Below are 16,867 nucleotides of genomic sequence, written 5' to 3'. Positions count from 1 at the left end.
TATTCTAAAAATGGCAACAATTGAATTCTAACTTGTTTTTATTAGATATGAATGTCACATCAAATATTCACTTGTTCTCTTTTGCAGCCCGTTGCGGTGGTTAGTGACATCAAAAATCAAACTGTCCAAGTAAATAATGAGGCAGTGTTTGAGTGTTATATTCAGATAAACTACCCAGAAATCACACTGTCCTGGTACAAAGACACACAGAAGCTTGAGAACAGCAGCAAATATGAGATTAAAGTGGAGGGCGAACACCACTCGCTGAAGATTAAGAACGTCCAGACGAGCGACCAGGGAAATTACCGTGTTGTTTGTGGCCCACACATCTCCAGCGCCACATTGTTCGTTGCAGGTAATTCTTCTAAATAATACTATTATATATTATTATACTATTAGTATTTTTAGTTTCCATGCATTCAATTGTATTGAGGCAAAATACGTCCTTTGCCACAGAGAGAAATGACAATGAGCAGAACCTTTCACAGAAAAGCAAAGCTGCAGTAATGCAGTGGTTTCATGTGACAAACAACATGTAGTGAGTTAATAGTGTGAACATTCATAACAGTCTAACAGACAGTTTACATATTTAAATAGTTTAAAATATTTAGAAAGAAGGGGGTCCAGATCCTTCAGAACAGGAGTACTGCCTGGTTTGGAAACACTTACAATCCTCGAGGAAAGAGTCACAGCAAATCTGTTTTTTCTGACAAAAATTCCTTCTTTTTGGGAAAATGAATGAATATTTATATGATGAGGCTCTTGAACATTATCAAAACGATAACTAATGGAACCTACTGTATATACAGTTTTAAAGATTGGTACAAAACCTAAGCCAAAGTGAAATGAAGCTGTTCTTGTGGTGGTCGAGGACAATTTGACACTCTTGTCTTTTCTTTGCTTTTTGTCTTCCTACTAATTACATTTTTTCGTTCATCTTTCTTAAACTTGGTCTCCTCTTGAATAACTCGGTCCTCTCTTGAATTAAATGGTCCCACTGGACTTATTCTTGTTTAGAACGAAATATCAGAAGATTTAAATGTGGCTTACATCACATTTTTACAGAATTGTATTCACACAACACATATCAGGAAGATACAATAATATACAAAATATTCTTTTAAGACTGCAGCTATTTATTTCAATCTTATCTTATTCCCAGCTGATCAAATTCAGTTCACTAAGTGCATTCAGAACATTGTGGTCAAAGAACGACAGACTGCAACCTTTGAGTGTGAGCTCTCCTTTGACAATGCAGTCGTCACATGGTATAAAAACTCTTGGGAGCTTAAGGAGAGTCCAAAATATACCTTCAGAAGTGAAGGACGACGTCATTTTATGATCATTCGTAACGTCAACTCTGAGGATGAAGGTGTGTACGATTATATAGCCTTTAGTTTCAAATCACATTGAACTGAAAATGGAAGACTCAGCTATCTTCTTCAACGATTCTTTAGGCGTATACTCAGTGATTGCACGACTGGAGCCCATCGGCGAAGCTAAGAGTACAGCTGAGCTTTATCTGTCAGGCAAAGGTACAAATTAAACGTGCACCAAGTTTTTAATTGTACCGATTAGCAGTAATTATGTTTTATATGCTTTTACAGAAATTGATGTAGGAACAATTTCTTATGGTAAGTATCGAGTATCTGAGAGCTGCAAAAAACCTAACAAAAAGATTAGCTTAAAATGCTAATATGCTTTAATAACTTTGCAAAACCATCATGCTTAAAAAGTTTCTTAATATATTTAGATATTTCTGCCACACCAATACAAGTGCCAGAGACTCCATCCATTATTAGCTTTAAAGGTAAGACTAAATATATAAAAATGTGACATTAAATAATATAATCCAATATATTTCCTAAATCCTAAATACATTTAAATAACAATACCTTCTTTCAAATCTGTCTATTTAAAAGAAGAGAAAGAAGAATATCATTATGAAGAAAAGACTGAAGTATCAGGTACTATTATCTAATAGTACTTTATATGTAACCACCATCTGCCTTGCATTCTTAATCAGCCATCCTTCCTAAAAGCTTTATTAACCCTGTTTCATTGATAACAAACGTACATGCCGTACTCTTAATATAATATGTAAATGCCTATAAATATCCAGTTAAAAGTGAATAATCATGAAGCTATTGCAAAAGGTAAATTAAATGTGAGAGCTGTTTAAAACACAGACAAATTTCATTCAGTACAATAACTCGATTGCTGTAATCATTGTTAAGTTGATTCATTATGTTCGGTAATGTTGGGGTGTGTTGCACAAACTGTTACTTATGCTGGGGTGACGTACGTATGTGGTATGTGGCTTCAGTTCATTAGCCACATTAACTATGGGCTGTGATTATATTTTTACCAGCTTTACTTTATCTGCCAGCTAATCAGAAATTTTATGTGCTCATAAAGGCTTGAAGAAAATGGGCAACAACCATTGCTTTCATACCATATGTTAACACTTCATTTAGTCTAACATCAAACACATCTAAAAGTAGTTTTATTTCTTAACCCAACTAATTTTAGTCTTGATTTTGAGTAATTTTGAGGTATTTATTTTCTAACTAACCTAACACAATTATAATAATTATAATAAACTTATTACTGATGTATTAGCTTATACACATGATAAAGATAGCCAAGCTAATTTCACCTTTCTTTTTTTTCTGATCCACTTCTTCTTCTTTATTTTGACACACTTCATTTTGGTACGGTAGCGTATCAGAGTTGGAAAGTCCAAGAGACACGAGTAACTCATGAATTCTCATCAACTCAAGGTATTATGTGGCTTTCATGTCATTAACTGGAGTTAATAGTTAATAGTTAGTTTACTCCATCTGCGTGAACGGTCTCTTCATTTTGTTGTTTGTCATTTTCGTCCATGTGTATCTTTAGCAACCAGCATTGCGCTGTTCCGCTGGTCTACTAATCCACTCATTCTTTCTATCAGTGTAGTTGGTATTTAATAACATATTTAATCCACAGATGCTGTCCTGTGCACAATGTCATACGTGTCTAGTAAAGTGAGCTATGTCTAAATATGATATTGTTTTTCATCAGAACCAAAGAAGCCTGTAGAAGAAGTTGTTCCCAAATATGTAGTGGAAAAGACAGAAGAGAAGCCTCAAACAGGTATCAAAAATACAATGCTTTTGTTTAACCCATGTTATGCCTGCCAAAGACACATACCATGGTTTGTAAAAGCGTAACCATAATCATAGTGGAAGCATGAGCAGCATGGTATTGCCTCTTAGAAGCAATGCTAGAGTATCTGTGCTGAGCTTATTTTTTCCTCATACCTTAAGCCACACTAAATAGAATTGCTAAATATGGTAAATTCAATGAGGTAATGCAAAACTATAAACAAATACATTTGGGGCATTTTCTGTCATTTTAAAGAGACAGGGAGTCATTTTTTGGTGGCAGGGAGGAGAGGTTTGGGGTTGGGGTTTCAAACACTGAAACTGACAATTACTAAGGTACATACAGTATATACATATGTTAATATATTCTCTGGTAGGTCCATATACCATTGGTCAAATATTAGCCTTGACATGACTGTCCAATCACAAGTCAGAAAACTGATGGATAAGCTTAGCTCAGCAGTGTGGGTTTAGTGGTCAAGATACTGGACTATTAATTAAAAAATAGGTGGTTTAAGCCCAATCAGCACCAAGTTGCCACAGTTGGGCCCCATGACCAACCCTAAGTCCTTAACCCCCAGTTCTTTGCATTGTATTCAGTCACAGTTAAAAACTGCATGCATAAAGGCATCTGCTAAATGCCCTAAATGTAAGACTGCAGTTTATACATTAGCAATATTTATGTAGGCTGTATGTTTGACTGGGCAAAGTGTGCAAGCTGTTGAAGGAGCTAGTATCTGTGAGTCTGGCCTATGCTTAACATGCCATATTTCTGGTGTGCTTTAAATGCAAGAATCACATGTTTATGTGTTAAACATGTTAATCTGATGTCTTGAATGTGTCCAGCAAATCTTTATGTTGATTTGTGTGTTTATGTTTGTTGTCTATTATGTTTGTTGTTTATATGTTGCCATTGTGGTTTTCACATTAACACATAATCTTTTTTTGGTGCTTTGTTTTATGTGTATGTGTATACTGTATTTGTATACTGTATTTATACTGTATTGTAATTTACATTCGTACTAAGACATCAGAGTGTGGTAACTAACAAGAGAGTAGGCTTGACATTAGTATATTAACTGAAGTTATATGTGTTTTAAGTACTCGAGGTTTCCATAAAACCAGAGGAGAAACCTGAAACTTTTGTACAGAAAACATCAGTGCCTGCTAAAGGTATGTGTGTGTTTGTCTGTCTAAACTACTTATACATCTTGATGTTGAACTGTCTGTGTATCCCCTTTATTTTCATATGCATAACTGCATTTCTTGTCACTTCAATTTGACTCTTACTTGCTAACTATTAAGAACCGGAAGTGCAGAAGATCGTTGAGGAAAAGGTTTCTCCAGTAAAGGTGGCCGAGCCAAAAGAACAGCCTAAACCTAAAGGTATTGTCACTAATGCTACATGTCCTTGGTATTGTTCATATATGCTGTCATACAGATTCTTTATGCTGTGATGTCCATTCTCTAAGATTGGAGATTGGAAATTGCATTTTAGAAAGTAATGTCAGTTTATCAGAATGTGAACATGTAACCTCTTATGCTTTTCACTATATAAAATACGTTCTTATATCTGTTACTGTATGTATGCTATTAGTCCTATCCATAGACACTAATAGTTGTTTGTCTTACCTGAAGATGTCCCAACACCTTCAGTTCCTGAGGTGCACAAGCCAAAAGCTCAGGTAACATCTGAGCCTAAAGAGGTACCAGTTGCTGTACCCCAGCCAGAGCCTAAACCTGAGCCCAAACCAGAGGCCAAACCTGAAATAAAGACTCAACCAAAAGCTACACCAAGGCCAGAGCAAAGTGCAGAGCTGAAGCCTGAACCTAAGTCAGAACCTAAGCTTTCTGTTACAACAAAACCCGAGCCCACACCAATCAAAGGTAACTGTGGTTTGAGTTGCCTGTGCAGCTAATCTGCTTGTCTGTCAGATCACCATTTTATCCGTCTCTGTTGGTGTGAGAGCCCATCCTTATCTGTCTGTGTGTGCAATCTTGCTTTGCCAGTTGTTTTTATATATGTGTTTATACTGTATGTACAAAAAGTTAAACAGCCCCCAAAGTCTTGTATCATTTGTTGTCTATTTAAGATTATTATTCTGTGTTTTCTTACTTGAAATGTTTGTTAAAGAACCAGAAGCTCCAAAGAAGCCAGAAGCTGCTCCACAAGTTAGCAAACATGAAGAGGTTACACCTCAAAAACCAGCCATGACTCCATCAAAAGGTAACTGTCAAGAAATTGTAATTATAAAACAATGCTTTAACGTGCCATTGTGTCCTAGACCTGTCTTTGTGGGTGTTGTTCATGGCAAAACCTTAACACCTGACAAGTGTCCCTAAAATTTGTGTTGTCTGTCTGTTGTGTCCAAGTACTGTCCAACTCTTGATTTCTTTGTCATAACCTCTTACATGTCCTCTTGTGATCACACCCAAATGGGTGCATTTCTCTTTGCATGAGTGTAACTACTTTTATCTCTTTTTAAGCTCCTGAAAAGATGAAAACAACAGAACCAGCTAAATTAGAAATGGGGGCACCAGTAGTTGCCCCCGAACCTCCGAAGGTGACAAAACCTAAGCAGGAATTGCCAGCAGCACTGAAGGCTGAACCAGCTAGACAACAGGAGCCTACAAGAAAACCAGAGGCTGTGCCTGTTTTGTCTGAAATGCCCAAGCCAGAGCTTAAACCAGCCTCCAAGGAGCTGGCTGAAGTACAATTGGTTAAAAAGGCCACACCGGTGCCTGCTGAGGTTCCAAAAACAGAACCAAGTAGAAAGCCAGAGTTAAAGCCTGCTGTTGCTCCCACAGTAGCTCCAAAAGTAGAAACAATTACAAAAGCGGAGCTAATGCCCAGTCCCCAAGGGCAAGAAATGACAAAGCCTGAACCCATTCAGCAGAAAGAACCAACAACTACTCAAAGGAAGACTCCTCCAAAGAAAGGTATAACTGCCTGAACATTTCTCCCAATAATTGTCAGTTTGAGTGCAAACATTGCATTCCAAGTGTGAATATTCTTGACCTTTAAAATTATGATTGTTGTTTCTAAGTGTGGTCATTAATGTGTTTCCTTCTGTCTGGTGTAATTTCTACCTTTACAAAGTGGTTGAACTTAAATCTGAAGATGTGTCACCTGAGATACCAATTGTGGCTAAACCTCAAAAGGAAGTGGAAATGGCTCCAACGAGAGGTATGCTTGGCTAATCAGGCTTTTTTTCTTCTACATTACCTACTTGTCTTGTTTGTCTTACACTTGCTTTGTCAGAACATAATGTACACATGTAATACAATTCAACATATATTTAACAAACTAAACAACACAAATAGCATTATTAGATTATTGAAGTAAACAATTTAACACCCTATGCAACATGCTAACTTCAACATAAAGAGTAAGCCCTAATTTATTTTTACTGTTAAAAGTCTTTGCAGCTTCAACAAAGGTCGAACAAATTCAACATTCAGTGAAATTATCTGAGAAAGTTGAGGAGATTTTATTGGTTGAGGAACATATTTCAAGAGAAACAATTTCACATGAGATTGAAAATATCACTTCAATGAAAGTGACTGAAACCAAACCTGAGATTAAAGTTCCATCTGAGAAAGAACTAGTGAGAAAACCTCAAACAGAGATGGAGGCTGCTCCTCCCAGAGGTATGCTTGGTTAATCGATTTCCACTGATATACATTCTCTACATACATCTAACACACTTACATATTAAGTTAGTTATAAATAATAAACATAACTAACATTTACTGGTATAAATAGCCATTCTGGGGCCTTTAAATGTATTTCTTTTATATTTCTTGAATATTCTTATATTATTTTTACATGTTAAAATCTTAAACCTCTTTTATCTTAAAGTCTTAATGACTTCTAAGGAAGTTGGGCCAACTCAACATAAAGTGGAAGTGATTAAGAAAAAAGAGGAAATTTCTGTGATAGAGGAAAAAGTGCATATAAGCGAGGGCCCATATCAGCCTGAGGACAGTTCTTTAAAAGTGTCTAAAGTTCAAACACAAGAAAAGCTACCTGACAAAAAACCTGCAGCTAAACCTCCAAAAGAGGTGGAAAAGGCTCCAACTAAAGGTATGGTTCGTCATGAACGCTTCTTCGTAGTACATTCTTGGATAAGCATTTTGTACCTTCACATGTAACATACTACACATTTTAAGAGAATGTCATTTATTAATGAAAATAATGTGTACTGTTGAAAGAAACAGTGTTGTTTTCATGTTTAAATGTCTGTGTTGTTGAATTCTCTTCTGCCATTTTCACATGGTGAAATCTTAAAATTATTTTATCTTAAAGTCTTATCAGCTCATGAGAGAACTGAGCAAACTCAACATACAGTGGAACTGTCTAAGAAAAAAGAGGTGATTTCTGTGAAAAAAGAAATAGTCCATAAAACTGCAGACATTGTCAGTAAGCCTGAAGACGGTTTGTTAAAAAACACTGAGGTTGAAACCCAAGAAATGCTACCAGTTAAAAAACCTGCAGCTGAACCCCAAAAGGAGGTGAAAGTAACTCCCACCAAAGGTATGCCTGGTTGGTTTAAAATCATCGTCTTATTAGCTATGTACATAAACATATATTGATATAATGAAGTGGCATGTTGTCTTGTTGGCATGTTCAAATGTCTGTATTGTTGAATACTCTTCTGCCATTTTCACATGGTGAAATCTTAAATTGTTTCATCTTAAAGACGTATCAGCTCCTAAAGGAGTTGGACAAACTCAACATACAGTGGAACAATCTAAGAAAAAAGATGAGATTTTAATGAAAAAAGAAATTGTGCATAAAACTGAGGACATCACCTATCATGCTGAAGACAGTTCAGTGAGAGTGTCCGAAGTTAAAACACAAGAAAAGAAATCTACAGCTCAACCTCAAAAGAAGGTGGAAATGACTCCCACCAAAGGTATGCTTGGTCAGTCATGGGAGTCTCTTATCCAGATATGTTGGGATAATAATTTGCTCCCCACACATACCAACATATGCACATTTTGATAGAATGATATTTATGTATTTAATTGACATACTGATAGTAAACTAATATGTTGTCTGTGTTAAAAACTCTTATGCCATTTTTACATGGTGAAATCTTGAAACTTTTATCTTAAAGTTTTATCAACGTCTAAAGAAGTTGAGAAAATTGAAGTTACAGTGGAACAATCTAAGAAAAAAGATGAGATTTTAATTAAAAAAGAAATTGTGCATAAAACTGAGGACATCACCTATCAAGCTGAAGTAAAAGTGCCTAAAGTTAAAACGCAAGAAAAACTACCTGAGAAGAAATCTACAGCTGAACCTCAAAAGAAGGTGGAAATGACTCCCACCAAAGGTATGCTTGGTCAGTCATGGGAGTCTCTTATCCAGATATGTTGGGATAATAATTTGCTCCCCACACATACCAACATATGCACATTTTGACAGAATGATATTTATGTATTTAATCAACATACTGATAGTAAACTAATATGTTGTCTATGTTAAACACTCTTATGCCATTTTTACATGGTGAAATCTTGAAACTTTTATCTTAAAGTCTTATCGGCGCCTAAGGAAGTTGAGCAAATTGATGTTACAGTGGAAAAATCTAAGAAAAAAGATGAGATTTTAATTAAAAAAGAAATTGTGCATAAAACTGAGGACATCACCTATCAAGCTGAAGTGAAAGTGCCTAAAGTTAAAACACAAGAAAAACTACCTGAGAAAAAATCTACAGCTGAACCTCAAAAGAAGGTGGAAATGACTCCCACCAAAGGTATGCTTGGTCAGTCATAGGAGTTTCTTATAATATTTTGCTCCCCACACATACCAACATATGCACATTTTGTCAGAATTATACATTTAATGCACATACTGATAGTAAACTAATATGTTGTCTGTGTTAAAAACTCTTATGCCATTTTTACATGGTGAAATCTTGAAACTTTTATCTTAAAGTCTTATCAGCACCTAAGGAAGTTGAGAAACTTGAAGTTACAGTGGAACTTTTTAAGAAAAAAGATGAAGTTACACATGAAATTGAAAACATTACCACTCAGGCCAAAGACTGATACTGTTTTATACTTCCATCTACACCATGATCAGGCTGATATACTGCAAGCAAGTCATGTAAACATTAAAGATGTGATTCTGGCATGATTTAGTTTTATAATCATGTGTAGAATCAGTGTTGTGTCAGTAAAATCAGACATATTTAAGGTATACAACGTTCATAAATCTAATCTGGAATAATGTAGAACCTAACCTGAGACCATAAATAAATGAAATGTTTGTATGTATGTATACACTGAACACATACAGTTTAAGTACAGTTTAGTTTTTTTGTCTTTAAAGACATTCCTTTGTCAGAAAGTGTTGATTTAAAGACTCAACATGGCATATCAGATGGCATATCTAAGAAAACCGAGAAGGTGTCTGTGTTGGAGGGAATGATTACAAAAAATATATCATATAAAACTGAGGATATTCAGCGTCTGCCTGAACAAACTGCGGCTGAAAATAAAATTGTAGATTTGCCATCCGAGAAAAAGCCTGTGGCTAAAACCCAAAAGCAGACTGAAATTGCTTCTACCGGAGGTATGTTTAGCTGAAAAGGCTAAGCAAACTTGGTATTTTTAAAATCTGTTTTCTTTTTACTTCTATATTACTACAAATTTACTTTTAACATTATACATAATTTATTAATTAATTAAGGTAATTGGTAATTAATTGGTGCTATAAACATGTATATAAGACATTAGTTCTGCATGAACAATCGTTCCACATCTCACAATCTTGAAACTTATTTTATCTTTGACGTACACACAGCTCCAAAGAGAGTTGAACAAACTTTATGTACAGTGGATATTTCTACTGTGGCTGAGAAGAATATAGAGATGTACCAAGTGCATTCAAAAGAAGAAGCCTTATATAAATGTGATGTTCAAGATCTACCTGAGGAGTCTATGGAATTGAAAAAGAAGATTTTAACACCAAACGTTTCATTGATAAAAGACAACCTGCAGACTACAAAAACAAGACAGGAGGTCCCTACAACAATTACAACCACAGCAATTATTCCACCAATAGCAGAGAGCTCTGTTACTGAGAAAGAAATCAAAACACTAATCAGAAATCCAGATACAATTCTCAAGAGTGAAGTGTCACATATAAAGCCAAATTTCTCTGAAGATGAAACAGTGGCACAGAGACACAAGCCTCTCCAAGAGACGGTTCACAGTGAGCACAAAGAAGCTAAACCTGGGAGGACACAGGAAAAAAATAAGGCTGCTTCTGTTTCATCAAGTTCTTATGAAACCAAGACCATACCAAGTGAAGCAGAACAAACAGCTTCACAATCTGCTGCAAAACAAAAAGTAAAACCCAAAGAAAAAGAAATGACATTGAAGAAAGGGATGAAAATGCAGATAAAAGGTATTTGGTCAAACATCACAATGTGACCTCTTTGGGATATTCTTATTTTTACACACTATTTGCAAAGTGTGGCTTGTCTTATACTGAAATGCTTGCCGGTCAGGCAAGCGAAACTCTTACAAAGATTTTCTTTATCATGTTTGTCCAAATCTGTCATTCTTTACTGGTGAATGTGTAATACATCTTATTATGTTCTAATCTATCATTAAACAAATCACTTACCTGAGCTTTTATACAGTTAGTTTCTTTTTGTCATTTCTTATTCAGTCTCTGTTCATGTCTGTCTTGTTAGTCCTTTAACACATTATCTGCATGCATATTGTAATTTTTTGGTTGTGACAATGGAATGCTTTTATTTAAAGAGCCAACTGTGGAGAAGAAGCCAACACCTGAGGCACCAAAACCAGAGAAACAGAAAGTCTCCCCACCTAAAGGTAGCTTTGGTTTCCATGCCTTGGCTGTTTTTGGGGCTTTTGCAATATAGACTTTTTGTCAGTTGTATTTGTGTAGGATTTGTTCTTCCATTTTTGGTTTGTTTTCTTACCACACATTATCATTTCTTGATTCTGACAATGGCATTCTTTAAATTAAAGAACCAACTGTGGACGTCAAGCCTACACCTGAAGCAACAAAGCCAACAGTGGCGCCACTTGAGCAAAAAGTCCTACCAACTAGAGGTAGACCCGTCTCTAAACTGTCTTGTTTGTCCCTGTTGTTTTTTTACTATGTACAGTATAAAATTACTTGTTTTCTTTTTTGTTTTTGTTTTCTTTTTCTTCAAATGTATTTTGTCTGTTCAGTAACACAAAACCTTTATTTGTATATTAGTAATTTATGACTGAGACAATTGCATGCTTTTATTTAAAGAACCAACTGTGGAAAAAGCTACACCTGAGGCACCAAAGCCAACAGTTGCAGCACCGGAACAGAAAGTTTCTCCTCCTCAAGGTACAAATATGTTTCCAAGTCTTCTATGTTTATGTACTTGCTGTGTCTTTAATTTACTGTAACATTGCTTTTAGTTTGATTTAGTGTTTAGTGTTAGATGTCTTGTGTTCCTCTGTGCATTTATGTCTGTCCTTAAACTCAGCACCTTTTTATGTACATTTCTTGATTGTGACATTTGCATGATTTTATTTAAAGAACCACGTGTTGAAAAGAAACCAGTAAAAGAGCCAACAGTGGCACCACTTAAACAGAAAGTATCTCCTCCACAAGGTACAGCCTTGGTTTTGATGTCTTCTATGTTTTTTTACTTACTCTCTGTTGTCTTTAATAGAGTATAAGAGCTTTTTTAAGAGTCATTTATTTTGTGTTACATTTAACATCTGTAACTCAACATCTTTTTTCACTTGCATTTTTACTTCTGGACTGTGAAACTTGGATATTTGTATTTAAAGAGCCAGCTGTGGAGAAGAAGCCAACACCTGTAGCACCAAAGCCTACAGGGGCGCCCACTGAACAAAAAGTATCTCCTCCTCTAGGTACAGTCTTGTGTTCTATGTTGTCTGTTTTTTCTTTGATCACTACTGTTCTCTTCTGTCATTAAAAATCAGAACCTGCTTTTAAGACACAATCTCTTTTTATGTACTTTATTATTTAAATGTGCAATTGGAATGTTTTGTGTTTAAAGAGCCAACTGTGGTAAAGAAACCTTCACCCAAGGAACCACTGCCAGAAGCAGCACCAATTAAGCAAACCGTCTCTCCCCCTCAGGGTAATCTTTATTATCATTTTTATTATTACAACTGTTATTATTATTATTTTGAAAATTATTTAGTTTTTTTATATTTATTATTGTAGAGTTTTTTTTATCTTTAATTATTCACATCTCTTTAAATCAACGTTATGAAATTTTATTACTCAAATACATTTGGTCAAATCTAGTGTTCTACTTAGATTTTAATTCTATAAAATATTTATAATACTCTCGACTGACTACAGTATAGACAATTTGTCATATTTATCTTTAATATTTATCATTAGTTATATATTATTGTGCTCATATTTTTCTCTTTTTTAACATATGCAAATATAGATAAAGGTCCTGTTGAAACCCCTGGACCAGTCCAGAAAGGTATGAATGCTTTATTTTTCATGATTAACATGCATAAGTATTGTTATTACAATTATTCTTTTTATTATTAATTCACAGGTTTTAATGTGCTTTTGTGTATTGTCTCGTTTGGCCACATTGGTTCTTTAGTTTTACATTATAATTTAAAAATAATTATGCAACCCATTAGTTATGATTATAGATAATTATACTTTAGTTTAGCCCATGCTGTGGTTAAATTCAATAGATCCCTTTACATATATGTAGGGTGCCTAACATTAAACAAACTGCTTAAACTGAAATGAAACTAACCATGAGTGATGAATGTTGTGTTGTATTTCTGTCCATTGTCTTGGATTTTTGTGCTGTTAGTAATGTGACATCTGTTGCTTTAGAACCACCTAGCAGCAAACAAGCATATCTTAAACACACTGAGGAAAAGAAACATGATACTTTAATCTTAGAGAAAGAAACCACAAGAGTCAAAGACCAAGACAGACAGCTTGAGGAATCCTGGATAAAAAAGATTCAACATGAGGAAAAATCTTCAAAAGAAGAATCTACATTTAAGACAGTTGAAAAGGTTGAATCCCTTGAGGAGAAAACATACTCAGTTTCTGTTACTGAGGTTACAGCTACGAGTAGCTATGAAATAAAAGATGTTCAAGAAGAGAAGAAGCTTAAAGAGAAAAAAGATACTAAAGCTCTAGATAAAGATAAAAAGGCAGAGTTCAACAAGATGCAAAAGGCAGAAAAACCTAAAACTCCTAGCAAAACTATCAAAAAAGTGTCTAGTATACCATCAACAGAGAAGAAACAGGAAACTGTACAGCTAAAACCTACTGAGAAACCTGAGGAAGCTGTTGTTATAAAGAAAAAAGTAACTACACCCAAAAAAGCTGATGAAGCTTTGTTGCCTAAATCTGGGGTTCAAACAGTCACCAGTGTTCCAGTAGAGATTCAAGAGGTAGAAACAAAGCACAAACCTAAGGTTGATCTGACTGCAGAAACAGCTCCTAAGGAACCAGAGAAGAAGACATCAGTGGTGGATAAAAGGCCAGACAAAGAGCTTGACAAAGCCAAAACTGAAAGAGAGAAAAAAGTAGTAGAGAAAAAAGAAGAAATATTAGTTAAACCTGTTAAACTTGTCAAAAAGGAACCGGATGTGAAGAAATCACTGTCGCCAAAGACTGAACCTATTCCTGTGCAGAAAAAGCCAAGTACAACCGTTCCCAAAAAGGTTTCTCCTAAAGAGTCAATCGAGTCTGTTACTCTGAAAAAGATTCCAAAGAAAATCTCCCCCCAAGAGGAGAAGTCAAAAGCAAAGCTACCATTAACAAAGGAATTGTCCCCAGGAGCAGTGAAGCTAGACAAAATTCCCACTCACCATGAAGAGGTAGTAGCTGAGAAAGAACCTGTGGCCCAGGAAGAAGAAGAAGAAACATTGGGTTGGGAGCTTCCTTCTGAAGAATATGGAGCAGAGGAGACTGATGCCTCCTTGGAGGATGGAGCCATTGAAACTCCAGGAGGCGTAGGTGACAAGAGAGGTGAGAGGGAAACCAAAACCTCCTCGATGGTATTTCTTGACTTCTTGGTATTTCATCTTCCACATAGATTCTTCATTGTTTGTTGAATGTTTGTCTTCCTGTCCTTCCATCTGTACGTCTATCCATCCTTCCATAATGGAAGATCTTCATTTCCGTTTCATATCAGTTGTTGGAAGTCTGTCAGTGTCTTTTGTACGTCATTCACAGTCTGTCATTCATTGTTTGTTTTCATCACTCTCTTAAAATTGGCCTCTTGTCTTCATCTCTAAATCTACACATCAATCATTTATCCTAGGAATTTTATATGTATGTTTTGTAAATAACATTTAATATAATACACATCTGCAATTTAGTAAAACTATCATTTTTAACAGACGGAAAACCAAAGGAAGAAGCAGCTGGAGGAGGTAGAGGCAGAGGCCTACGACGTGAGATGTTTTTTTCTTGTTGACATTTCTTTTGCTTTAAACTTTGATGTAAATAGTAAAGAAGTATACTTCACATGAAGCATCATAGTTACTCCAAAACATTCTGCTCTCCAAAAACATTTCAGCAAGGCAAACCCCATCTCCTGGCGATGCTGGACGTGGAAGAGGATTGAAACCTGGTGGTGGAGGTGACAAGCCTCCAGGAGACTCACCATTTGCTTTCCAGCTTAAGGCTGTGCCTCTGAAGTTTGTCAAAGAGCTCAAGGACATCGTGTTGCAGGAGGCTGAATCTATCGGTTCCTCCGCTGTATTTGAGTGCCAGATCTCACCCTCTACTGCTATAACTACATGGATGATAGATGGAAGTAACCTAAGAGAGAGTCCAAAGCACAAGTTTACATCTGATGGAAAGGACCGTAAACTGGCCATCATTGATGTCCAGCTGTCTGACACCGGAGAGTACACATGTGTTGCCAAGCTTGGAAATAAAGAGAAGACGTCAACTGCAAAACTGATTGTTGAAGGTGAGCACAGGGTCGCTCTTTGTGTAACTAATCAATTGTAGCCAAACTGCTGTGTAAATCCGGAATAACTATCTTTTATTATACTTTTAACAGAGTTGCCTGTTAAATTCACCAAGACCCTAGAGGAAGAGGTGTCCGTCCTCAAAGGTCAGCCCATGTATCTGACTTGTGAGTTAAGCAAAGACAGAGATGTAGTCTGGAAAAAGAATGGCACTGAGCTCAAAGCAGTCGCTGGCAAGATCGCCATTAATATCATCGGACTGCAGCGTTCTGTGACAATCCAAGACGCAAATGATGACGACACTGGAGTTTATACATGCGAGTGTGAACATCTGAAAACTGAAACAAATGTGAAGGTCATCGGTATGGAACACATTTTCACACATTTACCACAAAAAAGTATCTATGAACTGTATTTCATCAATGCAGATTCTTAATTCCTAATGCACATTTTACAGAAATCATCAGAGACTGGTTGACAAAACCACTGAGAGACCAGCATGTGAAACCAAAGGCCACTGCTGCATTCAAGTGTGAGCTCTTTAAGGACACTCCAAACTGGAAGTGGTACAAGGGCGAAGAGGAGATTCCAAATGAACCCACGGATAAAACTGAAATCAAAAAAGTTGGAAAAGATATGGTTCTTACTATCAAAAATGCTCAACCAGATGATGTTAGTGAATATATTTTGGAAGTTGAGGGCAAACGATACTCGGCAAAACTAACACTTGGAGGTGGGTGTTAAATTGCTGTTGGCTTTACTTGTTTTTTTTTTCTTCTGTGTAACATAATTGTTAAATTACAAGATCATGCTTGATAATTTTTCAGAACGTGAGGCTGAGATCCTGAAACCTCTTGCTAGTGTGGAAGTGGTCGAAAAGGAGGAGGCCAACTTTGAAACTGAAATTTCTGAGGATGATGTGCCCGGAGAATGGAAACTTAGGGGACAAGTTCTTACAAGATCACCAGTAAGATCCTATTCTCTATTAATATCACCAGAATGCTTGTTTATTTGTTTTGGCATTATGGCTCTAATAAAGTGCTAGCCAGTGTTGATAGTAAATCTATTTAGCATTTGTGTTCTGTTTCCTTTTAAGACTTGTGATATCAGAGCCGAAGGCGGAAAGCGTTTCCTGACTTTGAAAAACGTTCAGCTTGATCAGGCTGGTGAAGTTACATATCAAGCTCTGAATGCTGTCACAAGCGCAATGCTAACAGTGAAAGGTAAGCAAACGTGTTGCAAAACATTTGTCTTCCAAACGAAAAGCATTAACGTTGATGATATGCGTTAATGCTTATAATGTATGCATTGCATTTTACTGAGGATCATGTTATGTCATACCTCCTAGAACTGGAAATGGACTTCACTGTTCCGTTGAAGGATGTTTCTGTGCCTGAAAAGAAACAGGCCAAATTTGAGTGTGCCATCAATAAGGATGTGCCTAAAGTCATGTGGTTGAAGGGTTCTGATATTATTACATCTGGAAATAAATATGAAATAATTGATGATGGGAAAAAGCACATTTTGATAATAAATAATTGTGAATTTGATGATGAAGGAGAATTTACTATTGAAGTGTTGGGCAAAACATCAACAGCTAAACTGACGGTAGAGGGTAAGTGGTTATCCTTCCAATTTAGCGTAATGATTTCACGCTCTGCAAGTTGTGAAACCATGGAATTGCGTTTTGTAAGCAAGTCTGCCGCCGGCTGATGTAATGTGATATGATGTATGATGTA

The 16,867-nt window shown here is 36.1% G+C and overlaps 1 protein-coding gene across 19 annotated transcripts in view; it reads left to right on the top strand.

Moving 5' to 3' along the window:
- ttn.1 (titin, tandem duplicate 1) overlaps positions 1–16,867 on the top strand; it is a 138,006-nt gene that overhangs the window by 35,172 nt on the left and 85,967 nt on the right. For 4 of the 19 annotated variants that reach the window (XM_063006089.1, XM_063006099.1, XM_063006084.1 and 1 more), the window contains 35 exons: positions 88–355; positions 1,163–1,372; positions 1,458–1,535; positions 1,608–1,634; positions 1,754–1,810; positions 1,923–1,967; positions 2,724–2,783; positions 3,067–3,138; positions 4,251–4,322; positions 4,455–4,535; positions 4,788–5,036; positions 5,284–5,376; positions 5,637–6,089; positions 6,250–6,336; positions 6,570–6,800; positions 7,012–7,236; positions 7,459–7,686; positions 7,853–8,068; positions 8,273–8,491; positions 8,696–8,914; positions 10,935–11,006; positions 11,166–11,249; positions 11,440–11,520; positions 11,716–11,790; positions 11,973–12,056; positions 12,206–12,289; positions 12,611–12,649; positions 13,024–14,175; positions 14,550–14,603; positions 14,729–15,127; positions 15,221–15,490; positions 15,586–15,861; positions 15,956–16,095; positions 16,225–16,351; positions 16,477–16,743. In XM_063006089.1, coding sequence (XP_062862159.1) covers positions 88–355; positions 1,163–1,372; positions 1,458–1,535; positions 1,608–1,634; positions 1,754–1,810; positions 1,923–1,967; positions 2,724–2,783; positions 3,067–3,138; positions 4,251–4,322; positions 4,455–4,535; positions 4,788–5,036; positions 5,284–5,376; positions 5,637–6,089; positions 6,250–6,336; positions 6,570–6,800; positions 7,012–7,236; positions 7,459–7,686; positions 7,853–8,068; positions 8,273–8,491; positions 8,696–8,914; positions 10,935–11,006; positions 11,166–11,249; positions 11,440–11,520; positions 11,716–11,790; positions 11,973–12,056; positions 12,206–12,289; positions 12,611–12,649; positions 13,024–14,175; positions 14,550–14,603; positions 14,729–15,127; positions 15,221–15,490; positions 15,586–15,861; positions 15,956–16,095; positions 16,225–16,351; positions 16,477–16,743 — 6,394 coding nt within the window. The remainder of the gene's footprint in view (positions 1–87; positions 356–1,162; positions 1,373–1,457; positions 1,536–1,607; positions 1,635–1,753; positions 1,811–1,922; positions 1,968–2,723; positions 2,784–3,066; positions 3,139–4,250; positions 4,323–4,454; positions 4,536–4,787; positions 5,037–5,283; positions 5,377–5,636; positions 6,090–6,249; positions 6,337–6,569; positions 6,801–7,011; positions 7,237–7,458; positions 7,687–7,852; positions 8,069–8,272; positions 8,492–8,695; positions 8,915–10,934; positions 11,007–11,165; positions 11,250–11,439; positions 11,521–11,715; positions 11,791–11,972; positions 12,057–12,205; positions 12,290–12,610; positions 12,650–13,023; positions 14,176–14,549; positions 14,604–14,728; positions 15,128–15,220; positions 15,491–15,585; positions 15,862–15,955; positions 16,096–16,224; positions 16,352–16,476; positions 16,744–16,867) is intronic. The other 15 variants (XM_063006081.1, XM_063006094.1, XM_063006088.1 and 12 more) reach the window with 15 other exon arrangements.

Source organism: Trichomycterus rosablanca, chromosome 12 (assembly GCF_030014385.1).
Source record: "Trichomycterus rosablanca isolate fTriRos1 chromosome 12, fTriRos1.hap1, whole genome shotgun sequence".
Classification (NCBI taxonomy): Eukaryota; Metazoa; Chordata; class Actinopteri; order Siluriformes; family Trichomycteridae; genus Trichomycterus; species Trichomycterus rosablanca.
The sequence above is the reverse complement of the archived record's forward strand: the minus strand, read 5'-3'. Positions and strand labels throughout refer to the sequence as shown.